This window comes from Rhinatrema bivittatum, chromosome 2 (assembly GCF_901001135.1).
Source record: "Rhinatrema bivittatum chromosome 2, aRhiBiv1.1, whole genome shotgun sequence".
NCBI classification, from domain to species: Eukaryota; Metazoa; Chordata; class Amphibia; order Gymnophiona; family Rhinatrematidae; genus Rhinatrema; species Rhinatrema bivittatum.
This window is the reverse complement of record NC_042616.1, coordinates 267,812,554-267,831,255: the sequence shown is the minus strand read 5'-3', so window position 1 is coordinate 267,831,255 and position 18,702 is coordinate 267,812,554. Positions and strand designations below refer to the sequence as shown.

Here is an 18,702-nt window from a genome sequence, read left to right as displayed (position 1 = left end):
GCATAGCAAATAATATACTCCCACTCTCCAAGTTATAATTCAGTATTTACTCAACAATGCTAAACAGATTGACAGTTGACAAACACCAGACCTTAGAGCAGTATAGCGCCTCTTTTTATTATTATATTTAGGATTTACACTCTTAAAACTGGGTTTTCCACATGTAAATGCACTTTGCGTAGAAGTGGGTTTTTGAGAATTTCCAATAGTAAAGGGAATGGATGACATCAAAACTGAAAAATGGTAGTGTAAATGGTGTAGGCCAAAATAGTGAAACTATGAGCAGCAGAAAAGCACATTAATGGATATGAAGCATCCATTACGATCTCTGTCAACCACACAGCATTGTACTAGGAAGTATGGTTAAGCTATTGTAGTCAAATAAATAGATGTAAAGCTATACAGTGGAGATGCAGAGTGATGTTTAGTTGTTTGTACAAGCTTTATGTAATCACTTCACAGTATCTTTTTCTAACACACTTCTTGTGTTTGCTTGCAGTACCCGTGGCAGACATAAAAGCAGTTGTGACAGGAAAGGACTGCCCTCATATGAAGGAGAAAGGAGCCCTCAAACAGAACAAGGTTCGATTCTCAAGTTGTCTCTGTTTTCTGACTCCAGCCACATTGACTGTAACCCTTGTGAAGTTTGCTTTTCCCTTTTGCCTTCACTAACGTGCCCGTTCCTCTCACCTCCCTACTCACCCACTCCTTCCGCTTGCTTCATACAGACAGAAGTTTGTCAGGGGAACTGCACATCTCCAAATTAGTTTAATGAACTGATGACACCTGAGAAGGCTCAGGGCCCACATTTTCCTGCCACACAATGTACACACTCAGGTAATCATGCACCGAGCTTGACATGTGTCACAGTGAGCCGCAGGTTCACTCTGTGTGTGTGTCTGACACCACAATTTTGACTACTTTTAATGGATCCCAGTGCAATAATAATAAATGCTAGATAAGGTGTCAGCAGTAAGCGATGATCCACTGCATTGTTGTTAGTGCTGAGTTTTAGAGCTGTTGAGGGCATGGCGGATCATCACCTGGTTTCCTGGAGCATAGTTTCCCCAATGGCAGATTTTGTAAAAGCAGCCAGAATCACATATCATCATCATATGTCAGGGGCATATCTGCAAACTCTCTGGATTTAGCCCAGAAGCTCTGAGTTTTGAACCTGAATGCTGGTTCTCTGTGGGTCCTAGTACTTAAAAATAAAGGCGTAGCAGCACTGTAGCACTCCAGCAATTTTTATAATGCCACAAAAGAGAAAGAGATCTTTAATGCACGTACACTGTCGCTCTTCCCCCTTCGTCCATCTTAATTTGCATGGAAACTGCCACGGCAGCCAACATGTGCAGGAGAGAGACTTATTTCTCTCCTGTGGTGCTTTAAAAAATTTTTGGAGGTGAGTAGAGGAGGGCCGGTGACTCTAGAGGTAGGATGCTGAAAACACAAAGGGTAGGGAAGAAGAGGAGAAAGGATAAGGACTATAGCAATGGGGAGGTTGGGAGAGAGGGCAGAGATACATAGGGAAGGAAGAACAATAGGGGGATGCACAGGGAGAAAAAGTCTATGTTCTGGACAGAGGATGTTAGAAGAGGAGCATAAGTAGATGTGAAGAAGTTAAGAGAAGCTATAGAGGCAAAAGAACAGAGAAGGAGATAAGGAAGCGCAATAGAAAAAAGAAAAGAAATATCTAGGGGAAAGAGTAAACGGGACATCAGTGTTTTGCATAAACCACCATGATGCAGAAAGGGAATGGCGGTCATTCAAGAAAATTAGCACACTAAATTTATAGGATATTGCTCCCAGTCTAAATCAGTTATTATTATCTTTCTGTCTGTTTTTCTATTATTCTGGGTAGACACGTATACAAGTTGCTATGTTCAATCCAACTCTAAGATTTCCCACCCTCGTTTCCCCAAAACAGTCCAAACAGCCACCAAAATGAGTGAGGCTGTTGCTCTAACATGACTGCCTATGTCCCTGCTGTTCCCACTCAGCTACCCCCATGGCATGCAGTGTCACTAGCTCATGCACCATCTTTTCTCCCCCCTCACCTCTGCTCTCAAGGAAGTGAAGGGTGAGTGGTTTGCAATACTGCAGCCTCTTAACCTCATTCTTACCTCTGTTCTCTATATTTGTCCCGAGCATGCTTGAATTCGGCCAAGACTTTACCACTACCTTTGCCAGTTTACCTTCCTCTCAGTAAAGTAGTATTTTCTCATGTTTCCTCAGAGGAGGCGTGACCTTGATTTCCTTTTTTGTGGAAAATTTCACCTTCATACTTTATTTTGAAGCATGTTAAAAAAAAATGTGAATTTTTCTATCAGCTTCTTTCTTTCCTCCAGTTTATGCACAGTTTGTATGTCTTGAATCACTCTTTGTAGAGCTTGTGTTGCAGGCCTCGTATCATTTTGATGGCCCTTTTCTGAGACAATTCTAGCCTCTTAATGTCTTTACAAAGGTACAGCCTCCAGGAATGAATACAGTACTCAAGATGAGATCTCATTTGTGATCAATAGAAAGACAGCATTGTCTCTTTTTTTCCTGCTGATTATACTTCTACATATGCAACTAGGTCCACTGTCAGCTTCCCTAACTGCTTGATTACGTTAATGAATTACCTTGAGGTCATCTGATTTAATTTCCTCTAAATCTCTTTCTGGTTTGACAGTTTCCGGTTCCTGTCATGCTAATTGATATGTGGTGCAGGGGCATGGAAAGGGTATGAGAGGGGGAAAACCAGCCTACTCTTCCCCCAAGCTCCTCAGCACTCCCAGTACTGAGCCTGGGATATCCCCACTGGTCATTTTACCTTTTACCTGAGGAGTCTCCATTTAGCATCAGTCTTTCCATCCTGCCGTTCAACCAATTCCTCGCTCAGTTTTCAACTTCCTGGCCTTCTCCCATTCGGTCCAGCTTGCTTACCATCATCTCAGATGACCTGAAGATTTGCCACTCAGTATAATTAAGCAGTGGAGAAAACCAACAATATATTTGGTTATCTAAAGAGAAATATGACTAGAGGAGAAAAAATTAGAAAATATTGCCCTTGTACAGGTTAGTGATGAGATACTATTTGATGTACAATACTCTGTTTAGTTGTAGAAGGCACACGTTTGTAAGGACATTGAGAGGATGGAAGCAGTTCAGAGGAAAGCTACCAGAATTCTGTGCGGGTCTGCACCACAAGCCCTTACACAGAGGCGTAAGAAACTCATAGCGCTCGCTTTGGAGGAAAGAAGAAAATGTATGAGATTATGATAGAAACATTTAAATATCTAGCAGGGCCCTGTCAGGTGCAAGAAGATGAATTTTCCATAGAAAAAGAAGCTTAAATATAAGGGGTAACATCATGAAGCTGGAAACAGAAAAGCTCAAAGGATATGTGAGGAAATAACTTCTTACTGAGAAGCTGATGGATGCCTGGAATCACCTACCAGCAGTAGTGGTGGTGGTGGCAGCCATTTGCAGTGTCTGAATTGAGACACACACCTAAGATTGGAGGGAGATGACCAGAGATCAAGTGCTATCTAAGGTGACATAGGAGGTAGGGGAAACTGAGCAGACTGGAGGGACCAAGTTGTCCTTATCTGGCAATAGCCAGTGTGCTGCTAAGTTTATTCTTCTCACTTCTTCCTTTGCAAGTGTTTTGGTATAGAGACATCATCATCCTTCTACAATCACTCATAGGAGAGGGGAAGCCACAGCATATGACCTCCTTCCTCCTGCATAGGAAAGGAAGAGCTGGAGCAGTGACTTTGGCAAATGAGTGAAAAACCTTTATCTAGCAACATGGAAACATAGGATATGACAGCAGATAAGGACCTTAGGGCTCATTAAGTCTGCCCAAATTACTTCCTCTAACATGCCGTAGACCCCAGCTGATCCAGGCTTTTCCTTCACTCCCTTTATTAATTCTGCCACTGTTATTGCCTCCACCACTTCTTCTGGAAAGCTGTTCTGTGCATCCACCACCCTCTCCACGAAGTAATATATTCTGATGTTACTCTGGAGTCTTCTTCCTTGGAGCCTCATGTCATGACCTCTTGTTCTAGAGCATCCTATCAACTGGAAAAGGATTGCTTCTTAGCAGAAGAGCTCTCTTCACTCTCTCTGGAGTAAATTTTCAGTAGTGCACCTAACTATGGCGTTATGTGCATGTGCAACACCAACCTGATTTTCAAACATAGCATATCATTTACTATATTACTGTGCGGGCAAAACTTTGGAAATCTGATTACTATGCGGCAAAATACACACATGTAACTTTAAACCTCATCCGTTTGAAAATTCAGACAATGTGCATAACACTTAATAAAAAAATATGTTTAAATCTTTAACACATTTCCAAAGCATCTTCCAGAATGGCCCTTTTACGTTTGGGTAAATCTTTGCCCATAATGTAATTGCATGCCTATTTATAGGCAATTCAGAAATCCACATGTACAACCTCCTGGATGGGGCACATAAAATGTGAGAGGATTTGGCACCTGAATGAACTGAGTGCCAGTCTCTCAGGAAGGATTCAGTGGGAAATGTGAGTTAAGTAGATGGTGTGGTGCAGCAGTTCTCTACCGATGTATCGCGCTTACAGGTCTCCTGCTGGACTGACTGCTCTTCCCTCCCCCTCCTCTGCCCCAGCAAGACACCAGAACTGCTCTTTTGCCTGGGCTCGAAAACCCCGACAACTCGGGTGGAACACTGCAGCAGTGTTAGTGGAAGCACTGGAGGGCAGCGGCAGTAGCGGTTCAGCCTCTCCTTCCTGCTCCCTTGGCCTGGAAAAGGAAGTGGTGCGAGGTGGGCCCCTGTGCATGAAGAAGAGGCTGTACCGCCATCAGAAGTACAATTAGCATCACCCTCAGGTCTAATTAGTTAGCAAGAACAGGGTGATCCCGGAGCAAGAAAAGGAGCAGCCAGTAATCAGGATCAGGAGGCAGAGCAGCATCTACAACGGGGCAATTCTTCTTTCTTGGGTGCTGCTGCTGCCACTTGTGCTTCTTTGGGGGAAGAAGAGAGGAAAGTGAGTGAGAGATCTGTGTGTCTGCATGACAGCATGTGTGTAAGTAAGAGAGCGTGTGTGTGTGTGTGTGTAAGTAAGAATGAGAGCGTGTGTGTGATTGGGTTGAAGGGAGAGAGAGTGAGGGGAGATTCTGGGCTAGGGTGGGAGGGAGAGAGTAAGGAGAGATGCTGGGCTAAGGTGGAAGGGAGAGAGAGGAGATGCTGGGCTAGGGTGGGGTGAGAGTGAGGGAGATGCTGGGCAGGGAAGAGGTGGCAAGGGAGAGGGAATGAATATAGATGCTGGGCTGGAGAAGAATCATTGTCAAAGGCAGATAAAGACAAAAGAAACAGATAATGGACAGGAGACGTGAGAGAAGGAGTCAGGTAAACAAGAGGAAAGCCGAGAACACATGACTGGCATCAACATGACTGAAAGAATAAAATCTCCAGGCAAAAAAGGTAGACAAGCATTTTATTTTCTCTTCGGTGATTCGAACTTATCAGCTTTGGCTATGAGCACCTCTTGTATTTTTGTACTTTGCTCAAAACAGGAGAAAATGCATTTTTGTTTGTGTTTCTCCAGCATTGCACTGGATATACATGTAGCTTCTTGCGGGTCCCATAATTTTTTTTATTTACTCTACTACCTTTTCCTAGGTAGGGTGTTGATGTGTGAATCCTAGGAGTTAGTGCTGTTTTAGTCTGGCAGGATTGCTCTGTATGTGCTGAATGATTTTTCCAGAGTTTCGTATTTCATAACATGCCTGACAGCGGAGGGAGCTTGTCTTGCTTGCTGTTACTGAGGTGGCAGCAGAATTCAGATCTTTTTTTGATTGTGAATTTTAAGGGGAATTGTCTTGGCTTTGCTCTATATAGACTCCAGACTTCACTCCCATTTAGAAGAACTGATCAAATGATGCTGTCAATTTTAATGGTAGTTTTACTGAGCGGTTGAAACCATATCATTTTAACAATAATAATATTTAGGCTTTTTCTTTGAGTATCCGGTCCCCAAGTTTTCTTTGGGGTGGTACAGGTCCGGGTTCAGTCTGGATGGGGAGGAAGAATAATCTGGAGCCCTCTGGCTTGTCTATCCACTCTTTGTCCAAATTTTAACTTTTTCTCCAAACTGGAAAAACTGTTTAGCCCTTTGAGTCCTTGTATCAAAAAGTATCAAATTCTTCTTATCCTTACTTCTTCAGATCATACCAGCAACCAGATTCTTGCCCCAGTCCTCTGGGATACCGGGGGTACACCCTTCCCTTCATCTAGTCAAGTAAAAGTCCAAAAATCCTTTAATCCAAACTCATTCTATACTCAAATGCAAACCTTGATGAGCAGAGGCCCATCCAAAAAACTCAGCACTCTTCTTTCTGAGACCGTTTACATAAGAAATTGCCATGCTGGGTCAGACCAAGGGTCCATCAAGCCCAGCATCCTGTTTCCAACAGAGGCCAAACCAGGCTACAAGAATCTGGCAAGTACCCAAACACTAAGAAGATCCCATGCTACTGATTCAATTAATAGCAGTGGCTATTCCCTAAGTAAACTTGATTAATAGCCGTTAATGGACTTCTCCTCCAAGAACTTATCCAAACCTTTTTTGAACCCAGCTACACTAACTGCACTAACCACCTCCTCTGGCAACAAATTCTAGAGCTTAATTGTGCATTGAGTGAAAAAGAATTTTCTCCGATTAGTCTTAAATGTACTACTTCCTAACTTATGGTGAGCCCCCTAGTCCTTCTATTATCCGAAAGTGTAAATAACTAAGTCACATCTACTCGTTCAAGACCCTTTGGAAGTCCCAAAACTTCTCTCTCCTTCTCCTCGATCCTGAGAGGATCCAAAGCTCTCCAAAAAAGTATTTGGAATCCTGGGGGACTATCAGAATACTAACTCCTTTCCTGAGTCCCAGGGATGAATCACAAGCTCCTTTCTTTTCCCATATCACCTTCCCTCTGAAGTTCTGTGCATGCTCCTGGGCAATATGTACCCCAGATGCCGTACCCCCAAAAAGATGGGGTTACCACATAGGGAGGAATCAAAAATACCAAACCCCTCCTGCAACCATTGAATATTCAAATTACAAGAATAATAATAGTGTTGGTTTGGACTCCCCGTCAAATTTGTAAAGATGTGCTTGTAATGTACAGTGTGTCATGCAGCTGAACATTGCCCGTCAGATATGTCATGACAGAAAAAAGGTTGAGAGCCAGCCAGGAAGAAGTGGAAAACATGAGGAGGGTTCTAGCAAAGAGTAATGCATTTAGGTTGCTTTACTCTTCTGAGCACAAAGGAAGAGCGGGATCTGGGAGTAATTGTATCTGGTAAAAGCCAGAAAGATGTTTGGCTGCATAGAGAGAGGAATGGTCAGCAGAAAAAGGGAGAGGTTATTGCCCCTGTATAGGTCCCTGGTGAGACCTCACTTGGAAAACTGTGTACAATTCAGGAGACCCCCATCTTCAGAAGGATATAAACAGGATGGAGTTGGTCCAGAGGGTGGCTACTAATATGGTCAGTGGTCTTTGTTCTGAAGCATATGGGATATACTTAAAGATTTAAACATGCATACCCTAGAGGAAAGGGGAGATATGATAGAGACATTCAAGTATCACAAAGGTTTCATACACAGGAGATGAGCCTTTTTCAAAGGAAAGGAGACTCTAGAACAAGGGGTCATGAGATGAGGGTGAAAGGGGGATAGATTCAGGAGTAATCTTAGGAAACATTTCTTTACAGAGAGGGTGGTGGATGAGTGGAACAACTCCCAGTGGAAGTGGTGGAGACAAAACCAGTATCTGAAGTCAAGAAAGAATGGGATAAATACAGGGGATCCCTAAGGAAGTGATGCTAAATTAATTGGATAGATGGGCAGACTGGATGGGCCATACGTTTTTTTCTGCCGTCATGTTTCTATGATTCTAACCACCAGGGTAGTGGAACAGGGCCCAGAAATTAAGACAATGTGCAGGTGTCCTTAGCTGGAAAAAGCTTTCCTTCAATGAGAAACTCCTACATGACTCCCTCTGACAGCTACAAACTCTTAGAAAAAATAGGACTCACAAACTGAACTTTTATTTTCTGGTAAAACTAGCAGTCAGAGTATGAAATAGAGTAGAAAAGATTCGCTGATTAGATCAGGTACATAGGCATGCACAGCTGGATTGAGGTAGTTGCAACGGTATAAAAAATATTAAATGTATAAGTACTTCAAGAAATATATACCATTCTTTCCCTTAGGACACCATTCACAACAACTTCTCCTCACTCTCCTAATCCTAATTCGTAAAGTTCTGTCAGTGAATTTAATGATCACTTGTCTTATCCCACTAATTTCCCTTCTCTTCAAATAACCACAAAATGGGCAATATTAATTTCAGTATTCATCATCATCAGCGCTTCTCAGTACTCACAAATTGTTACAGAGTATTTCTTCTCCAGGATCATGAAACACTGTTTCCTCCAGAATCGCCCTCTCCTAGCACCTATCCAGGCATTAGGCAGGAACTTCCCCAATGTCGTGTCTCTTACCTTTCTGATGTTCTCCCATACCACTCTTCCCACCGACTGTGGACTTCACGCCACGCCACTCCACCTCCCAGGACTCCGGTAGGGTGCCTGGTTGACTCTTCTTGAGACACGACACTCCTTGGCTGCTTCCCCGAGAGGAGAACTGTCTGCCACCTCGGGCTTTTCCCCTGCAGGGCCCTCTTACAGGAGAGGCTGCCATTGGCTGAACCCACTCCCTGGATGGGTTCCCTCCAACGACTCCCCACCTCATTCCTAAGCCACCACTTTTATAGTAAGGGAAACAGTCTCTGTATAAGACCTTGCTCTCCAACCTTCTTAAAAGGAAACCTCCCATATAAAACGGCAACCACATCCCCATTTTACACAGTCAAATGCATTGTGTAAATTTACCTGAATGCATGCCATCTAATGGTCATTTATCTTACCACCATTGAAATGTCAGTTGGCATGACACAACAATCTTTGCTTTTTCTCTAATTTTGTCACATTCTATAAAAACATCCCGGGTTGTCTCCCCCAACCCAGGGGTGGATAAGGCTCTGGCTCCTTGATGGGAGATCAGTTACACACGTAGCATGCATAGGGCCAAGATACATGCCTAACTTGTTTTATGTGCTTTAGACCCAAATAAGCTTGGGACAATTTACGCTCAATGCGGGGCCAGTGCTTCTGTTAGGCAAACTAGGTGATCACCTAGATCGCCACATTTTTAGGGATGGAAAAATCCCCCCATCGTTAGGACTAGAGAGGTGTGCCAGAGCCAGTACTGCAAAGAAGGGAGTCCTATGCCGGAGCCGCTTCCATCAGGAGGAGGGAAATGCTGTGCTGGAGCTGCAGCTAGTAGGCAAGTTGGGAGGGGCAGAGTGCATGACCAACGGGTAACCTAGGGCACCAAATACTCTTGCACTGGCCCTGCCCCTGTGACTTTTCTCAACTCATTTAGCTTTAGGTGGAAGGCCACAGAAGGGTATATGAAACCATCTAAATTTTGCTTTTGATTGAAGGTTCTTTCCCACTTGCAAATCCTTCCTTCTCAGAAGTGCATGCCTCGCACTGGACACAATAGGCTAGATTCTTATTTGTCTTAGTCTGAGGTATGTGCTAAAGTCTATAGGAGGGGAGAAATCTTAATTTTGTGCTATGCAACCTTACCACTCCTAGTTTGTAAACAGTAAATGTTGGTGTTTCCATTATCTGAGATACAGAGGCATGGATCATGAAAGGTCTAGGTACAGATCAGAGACCTCTTAAAATTGGGTTTTGCTTTTTCCACTTTCCTTTCCTTCAAAAAGCAGCATTAGCTAGATTTAAAAATATCAGATTGCCTATTTCTTGGCTCTTTCCAATATCCCCTTCCTTCTTTACCATATGCCTTATATTTATTTATTTAGATTTATATTCCACTTTTTGCACAGCACTTCAAAGTGGATTACATTCAGGTACTGTAGGTATTTCCCTATCCCCAGAGGGCGTACAGTCTAAGTTTGTACCTGAGGCAATGGGGGATGAAGTGACTTGCCCAGCAGGACGCGAACCCTGGTCTGGTTCATAGCCCACTGCTGTAACCACTAGGCTACTCCTCCACTCCTCCTTATTTACCTTCCTAGATTCCAGTCTATAGCTACTTTTAAGTATGTAATGAATTTGATGATATATAGGTACTTAAGGAGATTTTTTTTAAAGCAATGGGCTTGCTCATAATAACAGGTGCACTCCTTTTTTATTTTCTTAAAGTATAAGAATATAAGAGAGTTTTTCAAGAAAGCCCTTAAGACTTTCTTATTTCAGAAGGCACACGGTGCAACTGTCTGAGACCTTTTTTCACGATATTGCTGGCTGTTTATTTGTACTTTGTTTGTATTATTTTTGAATTGTTATGGATGTTTTTAATTGTTCCCTGCCCTGAACTTTGGAAGGGTGGATAAGAAACTTTTGAAATCAATAAATAAAAATGCATTAGGAGAATAAAGGAAGGAAATCTAGGAATAAAACCAAAAGTTGGCACAGTTCAGTAAAGAATCAAGCAAGCCAGTATTTTATGTAATCTAGATAGCACTGCTATCATAATCAGTGAGGCTTCTCCTTTACTGGACCAAATCTAAATAGATAACAGTAATAGTTTTCCTAATAGACAAGAGACAGTAACGGCAAAGGTGACCTTCTTGTCTCGTTACCCTGGAGATACTGCGTTTTCATATTTCACGCAGGAGATCAAGTCAAATGGGGCAGTAGGGAAGAAGAACAAGGGAGGAGTTGAATAAAACCATGTCTCTGAGTAACATCCAGATGTGCAGAGCTGGATTTCAAAACTAGAAACTAGAGAAAGTGACGAGTCATCGTGTGTCTGCGAAATGTGTGCATAGACACGCAGCCTGGGCCATCAGCTTGAGCTGCTGCTTCTTTGCAAGGCTCTGTTTGCCTGGATCATTTGAAAGTGTGCTATATTCATTTTACAGCGCTTGCTGCTGTGTGTCTAGCTTAGCTCGTTTGGAAGAGTAGCACCCTTGCAGTCACAAGCCAACAAAATAAAAACTTTGAACATCTAAAGTATCCCCTCTGCACGGGTCTGTTCTTTTTCTAACTTATTCCTTGTGCCTGGGCAAATAAATATAGAAAAAGCACTCTTTTCAGCTTAAATTAACCACATTTCATTGCAGTTTAAAAAAAAAACCAAAAACATCTGGGCTAGGTTAGTTAGTATGACGTGGAAGATATGAATTCAGGCATCTCATACCTCAGGTTACCAATGTTTCGGGTGGGCAGTTTCCACAAGTACCATGCTCTGTCTGTGACTGTGTACATTACCCAACCTGCTTCTGGTTTTTAACCTATTTTGTTAAAGAAAAACTGACCTTTTACAGTCATTGTGTCTGTCTAACCCTCCTTTGTGCCCTTTCCTTCCCCCTCACCATTCCCCAATAGCTTATGAACCAATTCCATTCAGACTTCCTCCACAGGTAATAGAGCACCCAGTGACTCCTGGCCCACACTTTTCATGTGCCCTCAATGCCTACAATACTTCCTCTTTTATTTCTTGTGGGGAAACAGACTCAGTTCAGTTGGAATCTGAGAGGAATATCTACGTCACATTTTGATGTCGTCAAGCATTTTGAAAATTGCCCTGGTTAGCTGTCATAACCTGCTGCTACTAACCGTGCAGTGCTTTAGAAATACACGTAAGAGAGAGTTCCTTCTCAGTAGAGCTGGACAAATCAGTGAACTTAACCATAGGAAACTTTTCATGCCAGAGAAGGAAAGTAGGCATTATGAAATTTGGATTTGGATTTAATTATGTTCAGAGTACCTGAATATAATCCAGTTTGAAATGCCTAAAAGGTAGAATATAAATCAAAATAAGATCTCCTTGTTTGTATATACGCTCTTCTCAGCAAAAAGGATAGGATCTTTTTGTAATCTTGCTCATTAAGGCAAAGCAGTCCCTAAGCTTGGATCTTGTTCTTATTATACACATTTTCCCAGCAATTATAAGGGAAAATTAGTAGGAAAGTTATTAAAATTAAAAAAAAAAAAAAGCTAAGATTAATTTTTTAAATAGCATTAAATGAAGTGGAAATAGTGGGAGTGGTGTAGTGCAGTAACTATGGGGTAGTATTTTATTAGAGAAACCACCCAGAGACTGTGATGTTGCCTTATTTGTCTCTGGTTCTCTGGACAGGGGATGATGATTCCTCAGCTCAGAATGGAAACAGGCCAAAATTAAAGGGACCTCCCTCCATATCCAGAGTCCATCCAAGTCTGTCCCTGCTCTCATAGCTTCAAACAATACCACTTCACAACACCTTCATGGTTTTGACAGTAAAGGAAAGTCTCACAGAGGCATCTGGAGTACGTTGGAGAGGCCCCACTACAAAGGTGAACTCAATAATAATAGCAGGGGATCCCAGAAAAGGAGGAAGCTCCTTCTGGTGGGTGAATAGCTTCAGAAGATTTCAAGCCAGGATTGGAGAGAGACAAAACTGTTAAATATCTACCAGGATCCATAGCTAGAAATGCAAAGTACATGCTTGGGATTACTAGAACAGAGAAAAGACAAGGAGGGATAAAGAAGACAAGATTTTTACAGGCCTGCTGAGGTGCAAGGTTTACGGACACTGTTATAATTGCATACCTTGTGGTCAGTTTTCAGAGAGGACCTCTCCTATAGCTTTTCTTTGAAAAGTCACTTAGGCAGATACACGGGCACAAAGGTTCCTGCTTCCTTTCTACGTTCTTTTACTGTGGGGGGGGGGGGGGGGGGAGGAGGAAAAATGTGTGTGCTGATATGAAAATTCAGTTTCATATATATTTTTCTTTAAAAATATATATGTATCTTGTATCTCATAGACTACAATAGCTCGAAGCAGCCTACAAAGGCGAACGAAACATAATTAAAACAACTTACACAAGCAAACACAAATATACAGTTAAAAAAAAACCAAAAAAAAATTTGCATGCATATAGGTAAACTTAGATAAATATTTAAAAAAAATATATATATATCTACCATAAGATCAATGCTCTGGACATTGTTAATTCAAGTATAGGCCATGGAGAAGAAGTAGGATTTTAATACCTTTTTAAAATGTTTACTTGCATCTCTTCAGGAGTAGAATTCCTCAGGCGTGGGCTAGCAACAGACTGGTTACATCCAGTCTTGGAAGTTTGGGTGTCGGAATCCCAAGGACATTTTTGATAGAAGAGCATAGTTGCCTTGTAGGTTTATAGAAACGGAGAGCAAGCCAAATGGCTGTGTCATTTTGGAGGAGATTATGAATCATCATAATTACCTTCTATTGAATTCCCCTCCCGAGCAGTTCCAGGGAATGAAATGCCGATTAAGTCAGAAAATAGCGATCAGCTGATTGAAAAGAAAGTCCTCCTGCCTCGGGGGTTCAGATAAAGCTCTCCTCTCCGACGAGCCATTTTAAATAAAGCACATCTTCCCATTAATGATAATGGCACAGGTGAATTTTCAAAGGAGTTATGCGCGTCAGTGTAACATACTGTCATAGCAATTTTCAAAAGACATTTACTCGAGCAAAGTGCACTTACGTGAGTAGATCTTATGGACAATTCAATGGCACATATTGAAGCAATTTTCAAAAGCCCAGTTACTCAAGTAAAGTGCATTTATATATTTAAAACCCAATTTTAAGCATGTAAATGCTTTTGAAAATCAGGTCCAATGAGGATAACTTTCAAACAGTTCAGCGCGGCCGCATATATGCACGTATTTCGCTACGTTGCGATCTATACTAGTATTTTATAATCCGCATGTATCAGATAAAAGCGTATTATACAATATATAGGTATGTGTGTGCTTATGTGCAAGCAAATGCAAGGCATTGTAAGTGCATATGTAAGAAATGGGCATTCCAGGACAGGGCCACCATATATGCGCATAAGTTGTTATTTTAAAACTTACCGAATTTGACACACTTGCATGTTTACTTGCATATATTTGCTTGTACTCAATATCTGGTGTAAGTGATCATAAACATTGTTAAATTGAAAAAATGACTGGGTAGAGAATCTGGGTGCAGTGGAGGGGACTTCAGGCTGAAGAATCAGCAGGGTCTTCATGGGCTGGATGAACTGGTAGACTAAATAGTAAAACCGGTTATTTCATTGCTGTGCGTATGTTATAAAGTGCTCCGATTTACGCGTGTAAAAGCCGACTTACAGAGGGTAAAAGCCTCAGATTAACACGATTAAAATCTACATGCATATCCTTGTAGAATTGGAAGAATAGATACATGGGTATGTGAGTTGCGCACCCTCATCTGGCTAATTTCCAACTTATTTGGCTAAGTAGCGCCTTTCCCACTACAATATACAACAATATGGAACTCCATGCCCTCTGAACTTCGCCAAGAAATTTGTCACAAAAAATTTAAACAAAACCTTAAAACCTGGCTATTTAAAAAAGCCTACTATTTATGATCTGAGTCTTATACCATTCTTCTCCATTTCCACAGTCTCTTATATTCTGATTATATTCTTTTAATACAAAGTTATACATGGTTTTGTATTTGTTCAGTTTCTATGTTATATTGTAAAGCGCAATGCTGAATTATTGTTTTAATGTAAACCGAGGTGATGTTACTTACGTTCCCCGGTATATAAAAATCTGCAAATAAATAAATAAATAAATACTTAGATGGACAGATTTGTACTTATTTGGATAAGTAGCGGCACTTATCCGGCTATATTGTGATCTATCTGGTTAAATAGCAGCAGGCCTGCTTAGCTGGATAAGCCTGAAAAGCACTACTTATCCGTCTAATAATGCTTTTCAGACTTACCTGGCTAATTGCCGCTACTTAGCCTGATAAATTGGCATTTATCCACATAAGACAAAAACTGCACGTCTTGTGGTTTTGAGCATATGTGCATGCATATGTACTTGTATTTTATAACCTTTCCGCAGTAGTAATAAAATACTGTAACAACTTTGTGTGTGCCAATATATATGTTTAAATGGGCAGACATGAGCAGTTTTGAAGGTTATCCTCTAGGCTTGTATGTTCTCCCTGCAAAACTATGCACGTAGCAGGTATAATTGTGTGCACATAGTTTTGCCAGGATAATTTTAAAGCGAACTTCATGCACAAGTTACTGAAAATTGGTGAAATTTGGGCGCAAAAAATCCAATAGATTTCTGTGGCCTGTTATAAAATTACCCCCAGAATATTTATTCAGTTTTTGCTCATGCCTTTTCATTGGTATATCAAGGTACTGTAAAAGGTAGATTTTAAGAGCCGCGCACATTTGCAGGCACGCGCACATGGACGTGCCGATTTTATAACAGGTGCACATGTTATCTGCTACACATACGCGCACAATTTTATATCGATGTGCGCATGTGCGCGTGAATACTGTCTCACGCACGATTTTACTAGCTGCGCTTAAATGCCCTCCGCTACGTGTTTTTCACGAGACAGCAGTAACAATATTTTTTCATTCTCGATCTTTTTGATGGACTAGTTCCGAAATTTGGCCAATGTCAAGAACACTAAGATAAGTATTTTTACGTGATGTGTCAATATAAAGTCAACTTATTATTCAGTATTATCATAATGATATAGAGTGCAATGTCGGATTTAGTAACTGTATTGGAAACAAGTTCCAGAGTGGCGACCAATGAACTCATGAATTAGTGAACTTGATATAAAGTCTTTTGACAGTTTTAAGTGCAAAAAATTTTTCTTTAAAAAAAAATTTCATAACCATGTTTTTGTGGTACTGCGATATTTAAATAAGGTGGTTGGTGATAAGTTAATGATTACAATCTGAAACACAAGGTAACCTGGTTGGTTCCATAGATTGTGTAAGTCTGAAACAACCATTGCCCACCATTTTTATACGAGTATATCAATCGAGAAGTAATTTAGCACTTTTTTCCACAATAATACTGGTTTTTCTAAGTGTTTAAGTGGATGATTTTTTTCTTTTTTTTGTGTATCATTTTGTTCATCTGCAGAGAGGAATTTGGGTGAGGCAGCTGCCAAGCACAATGGCCCTTGCTGAAGTGTTAGCTGTGCAGGGCAAAAGGGAAATTATTAATAGCCTTATTTCCTAGAGTCTTAGCTGTCATTGTCTCCATTACTAGAAGCTTCTGCACTTTACCTTTCCGTAGATTAATATATCAGGCAGTAAGACATCTGTTTGATCATAATGCAGTGCCTAGGTATCGGAAGGGCCTTGTTCAAGACAATCTTACATTTCTTTCCAGGCACTGCACTTTCTGTTTACTCCTAGAATACAGATCATTACATTTTTAGCTAAATTACCTCCTGCGATAGACCTGAGAAACTGAATTACCATTCCCAGACAATAGATATTTTTGGATACAACCACCAACAGTGTATGAATATATCATCTTCATTATTATATTTTAGACATATTCCAGTTACTGCCAGATTTAAATGACCAGAGAGAATGGATAGTTAGCCTATGAAAAATTTTAAACTGTAATTCTCTCCTTGAGTGTCAAGTACTAACTTGCGGGATTTCTCGCAGGAAATCAATTTTGCTGCACAGTATATTTCTACCCATGTAAATTACCCAAATAGAAGAACTGTGCAAGAAATTTCCTGCAGGTAAAAATATTACACAGCAAAACTGGTGATCTCCTGTGAGAAATCCTGCAAGTTAGTACTACACTGAGTTGTAGTTATCTTTGTTTGTGAAAACCAGCCCATGAAGACTTTTTCACAAGCTAACTGTCACAGAATTCATGATTAAGGAGGTGCTTTGAATGATATTGCATCAGAGCAGCTCATTCATTTTGAATATGAGTAAAATTTTTACAGGTAGCAAATTGTGCAAAATGTTATTGTTTGCAAAAATAAACTTTTTCGCAAACATTGCTTCATGCACAAAATCCGTAAGTAGTACATCTTATCACAAGTCACATGCACTATTTAGGGATTTTATGCACAAAATGACATTTGCCAAAGCTTGTGCTTGTTTGGTACATCAACATCCATGTGATATTCTCTGAGAGATTTTTAATTTGGTCAAACCATTTCTCTATTGCCAAGGACCCAGATCCCTTTGTCGTTTGTTGCCAGCTTTACAAAAATCTAATCAACCAAGTGAGGTCTGTAAATATATAAAGAAGACAGAGATTGCTCTTGTCTGCCAGTTTAAAATAACATATATAATAATTTTAATTATGTACCAGTATGTTGATTTTTAGTTTCTTTTTGTATTTTGTGTGTATTATCCTTTTACTGTGTATGTTTGTACTGTAAACCGCTTTGAATGCTTATCTGTAGTGGGCTAGAAATAAAATAAATGAAGCCTGACTTGTAGGTAGGCCTAAAATTCTTTATTGCCTACATCAATAGTTCTCAACCAAAGATGAATGTACCCCTGGGGTTACTTGGAAGCCTTTTGGGGGAGGCACACAGTCTGCAAAAGATTGGCACCTGCCACTGCACAGGAACAGTCAGCCTCACTGATCGTGATGATCCCTTGCCAGCAGCAATCTGCACTCCTACCTAGAATACAAATTGTACTATTTTGGGGGATTCTTTTGTGTGACGTAAGGTGGAAATAGAAGTACCCATTTGTAATATTTATCCTTGCCCTGCCCCCCCCCCCTCCCTCCCCGCACCACTACCGATATCCTTAAAATGGGACTATCTGACATCCCCTTCCTCCTGTAACAGCTTTCTCCATTTCTTCCCCAAGCTTCAAACTGGTACCAATTTGTCAGGAGAAAACTCTAAAACACTGCAAGAAATGTGTCCTCCAGCTACCTCTGCATTACCAGCTTCACTCACTGTCGTCACTTGGTACTAGATTCCTTTTGAATTCAGCAACATCAGCATCTGACATGCATGCTTCTTATTTAGCAGCTAAATGCAATTAAAGGCAAACACAAATATCACACTGAAATGTAAATATAGCATTTTTAGTGAAATTTGAATTTTTGTGACCCTGGAGGTACACAAGATACCTAAAACTCTTGAAAGTAGTACAGTATTCGTGAAATAGTAGAACCTCTGGCTTAAGTCAAGCTTTTGACTCATGGATTGCAAAGAATTGTTAATTTCCAAAACTTGTAATTTAGCTGACATCCCCACTTCCTCCTCCTCCTCCTCCTTTCCCTTTGTACCCATAGAGAACAGTGAAATTTTTCAGTCTTGTAGATTGTCTGTCTTTATTCCTCTAAACCATCACTTGATCACCAAACATTGGAAAGGGAGTATTCTTGTTAGAACACAATCCATTAGTTACAACTTGCAGAAATGTAGAGTAGTTTCCTACCATGTTTGTGAAGGATAAGGCAATAAATGGGTTGAACCAAATAGCTAATTCTTTTTTATTCAGCTTGTGATTTGCTGTGATATTTTACAAGATGTATTTGTTTATTAGTTGGATTTATTGCTCACCTTTAAATAAATTCACCCACGGTTGGGTACCATCATGTACAGTGGCAACATAATCCGGGGTTATATGCAGCTTGATTTAGAATAAGGCGCATAGCATTTTCTAAACTTTAAATCACTATGGGCCTCATTTTCCAAACATATCGTACGCGGTAAGGAACGTTTCGCACGTGAAATGTCCCTTTTCGCGTGCGATACCAAAATGGGGGCGGAGTCGGCCCCGGAAAAGGAGGGGTCGGGGTGTCACCGGGGACGACTCCGC

At 40.9% G+C, this 18,702-nt stretch overlaps 1 protein-coding gene across 5 annotated transcripts in view; it reads left to right on the top strand.

The window, feature by feature from the left end:
* The window catches only part of ELMO1 (engulfment and cell motility 1), an 805,215-nt gene that overhangs the window by 777,613 nt on the left and 8,900 nt on the right, over window positions 1-18,702 (top strand). For all 5 annotated transcript variants that reach the window (XM_029589504.1, XM_029589501.1, XM_029589503.1 and 2 more), the window contains one exon: window positions 500-582. In XM_029589504.1, coding sequence (XP_029445364.1) covers window positions 500-582 — 83 coding nt within the window. The remainder of the gene's footprint in view (window positions 1-499; window positions 583-18,702) is intronic.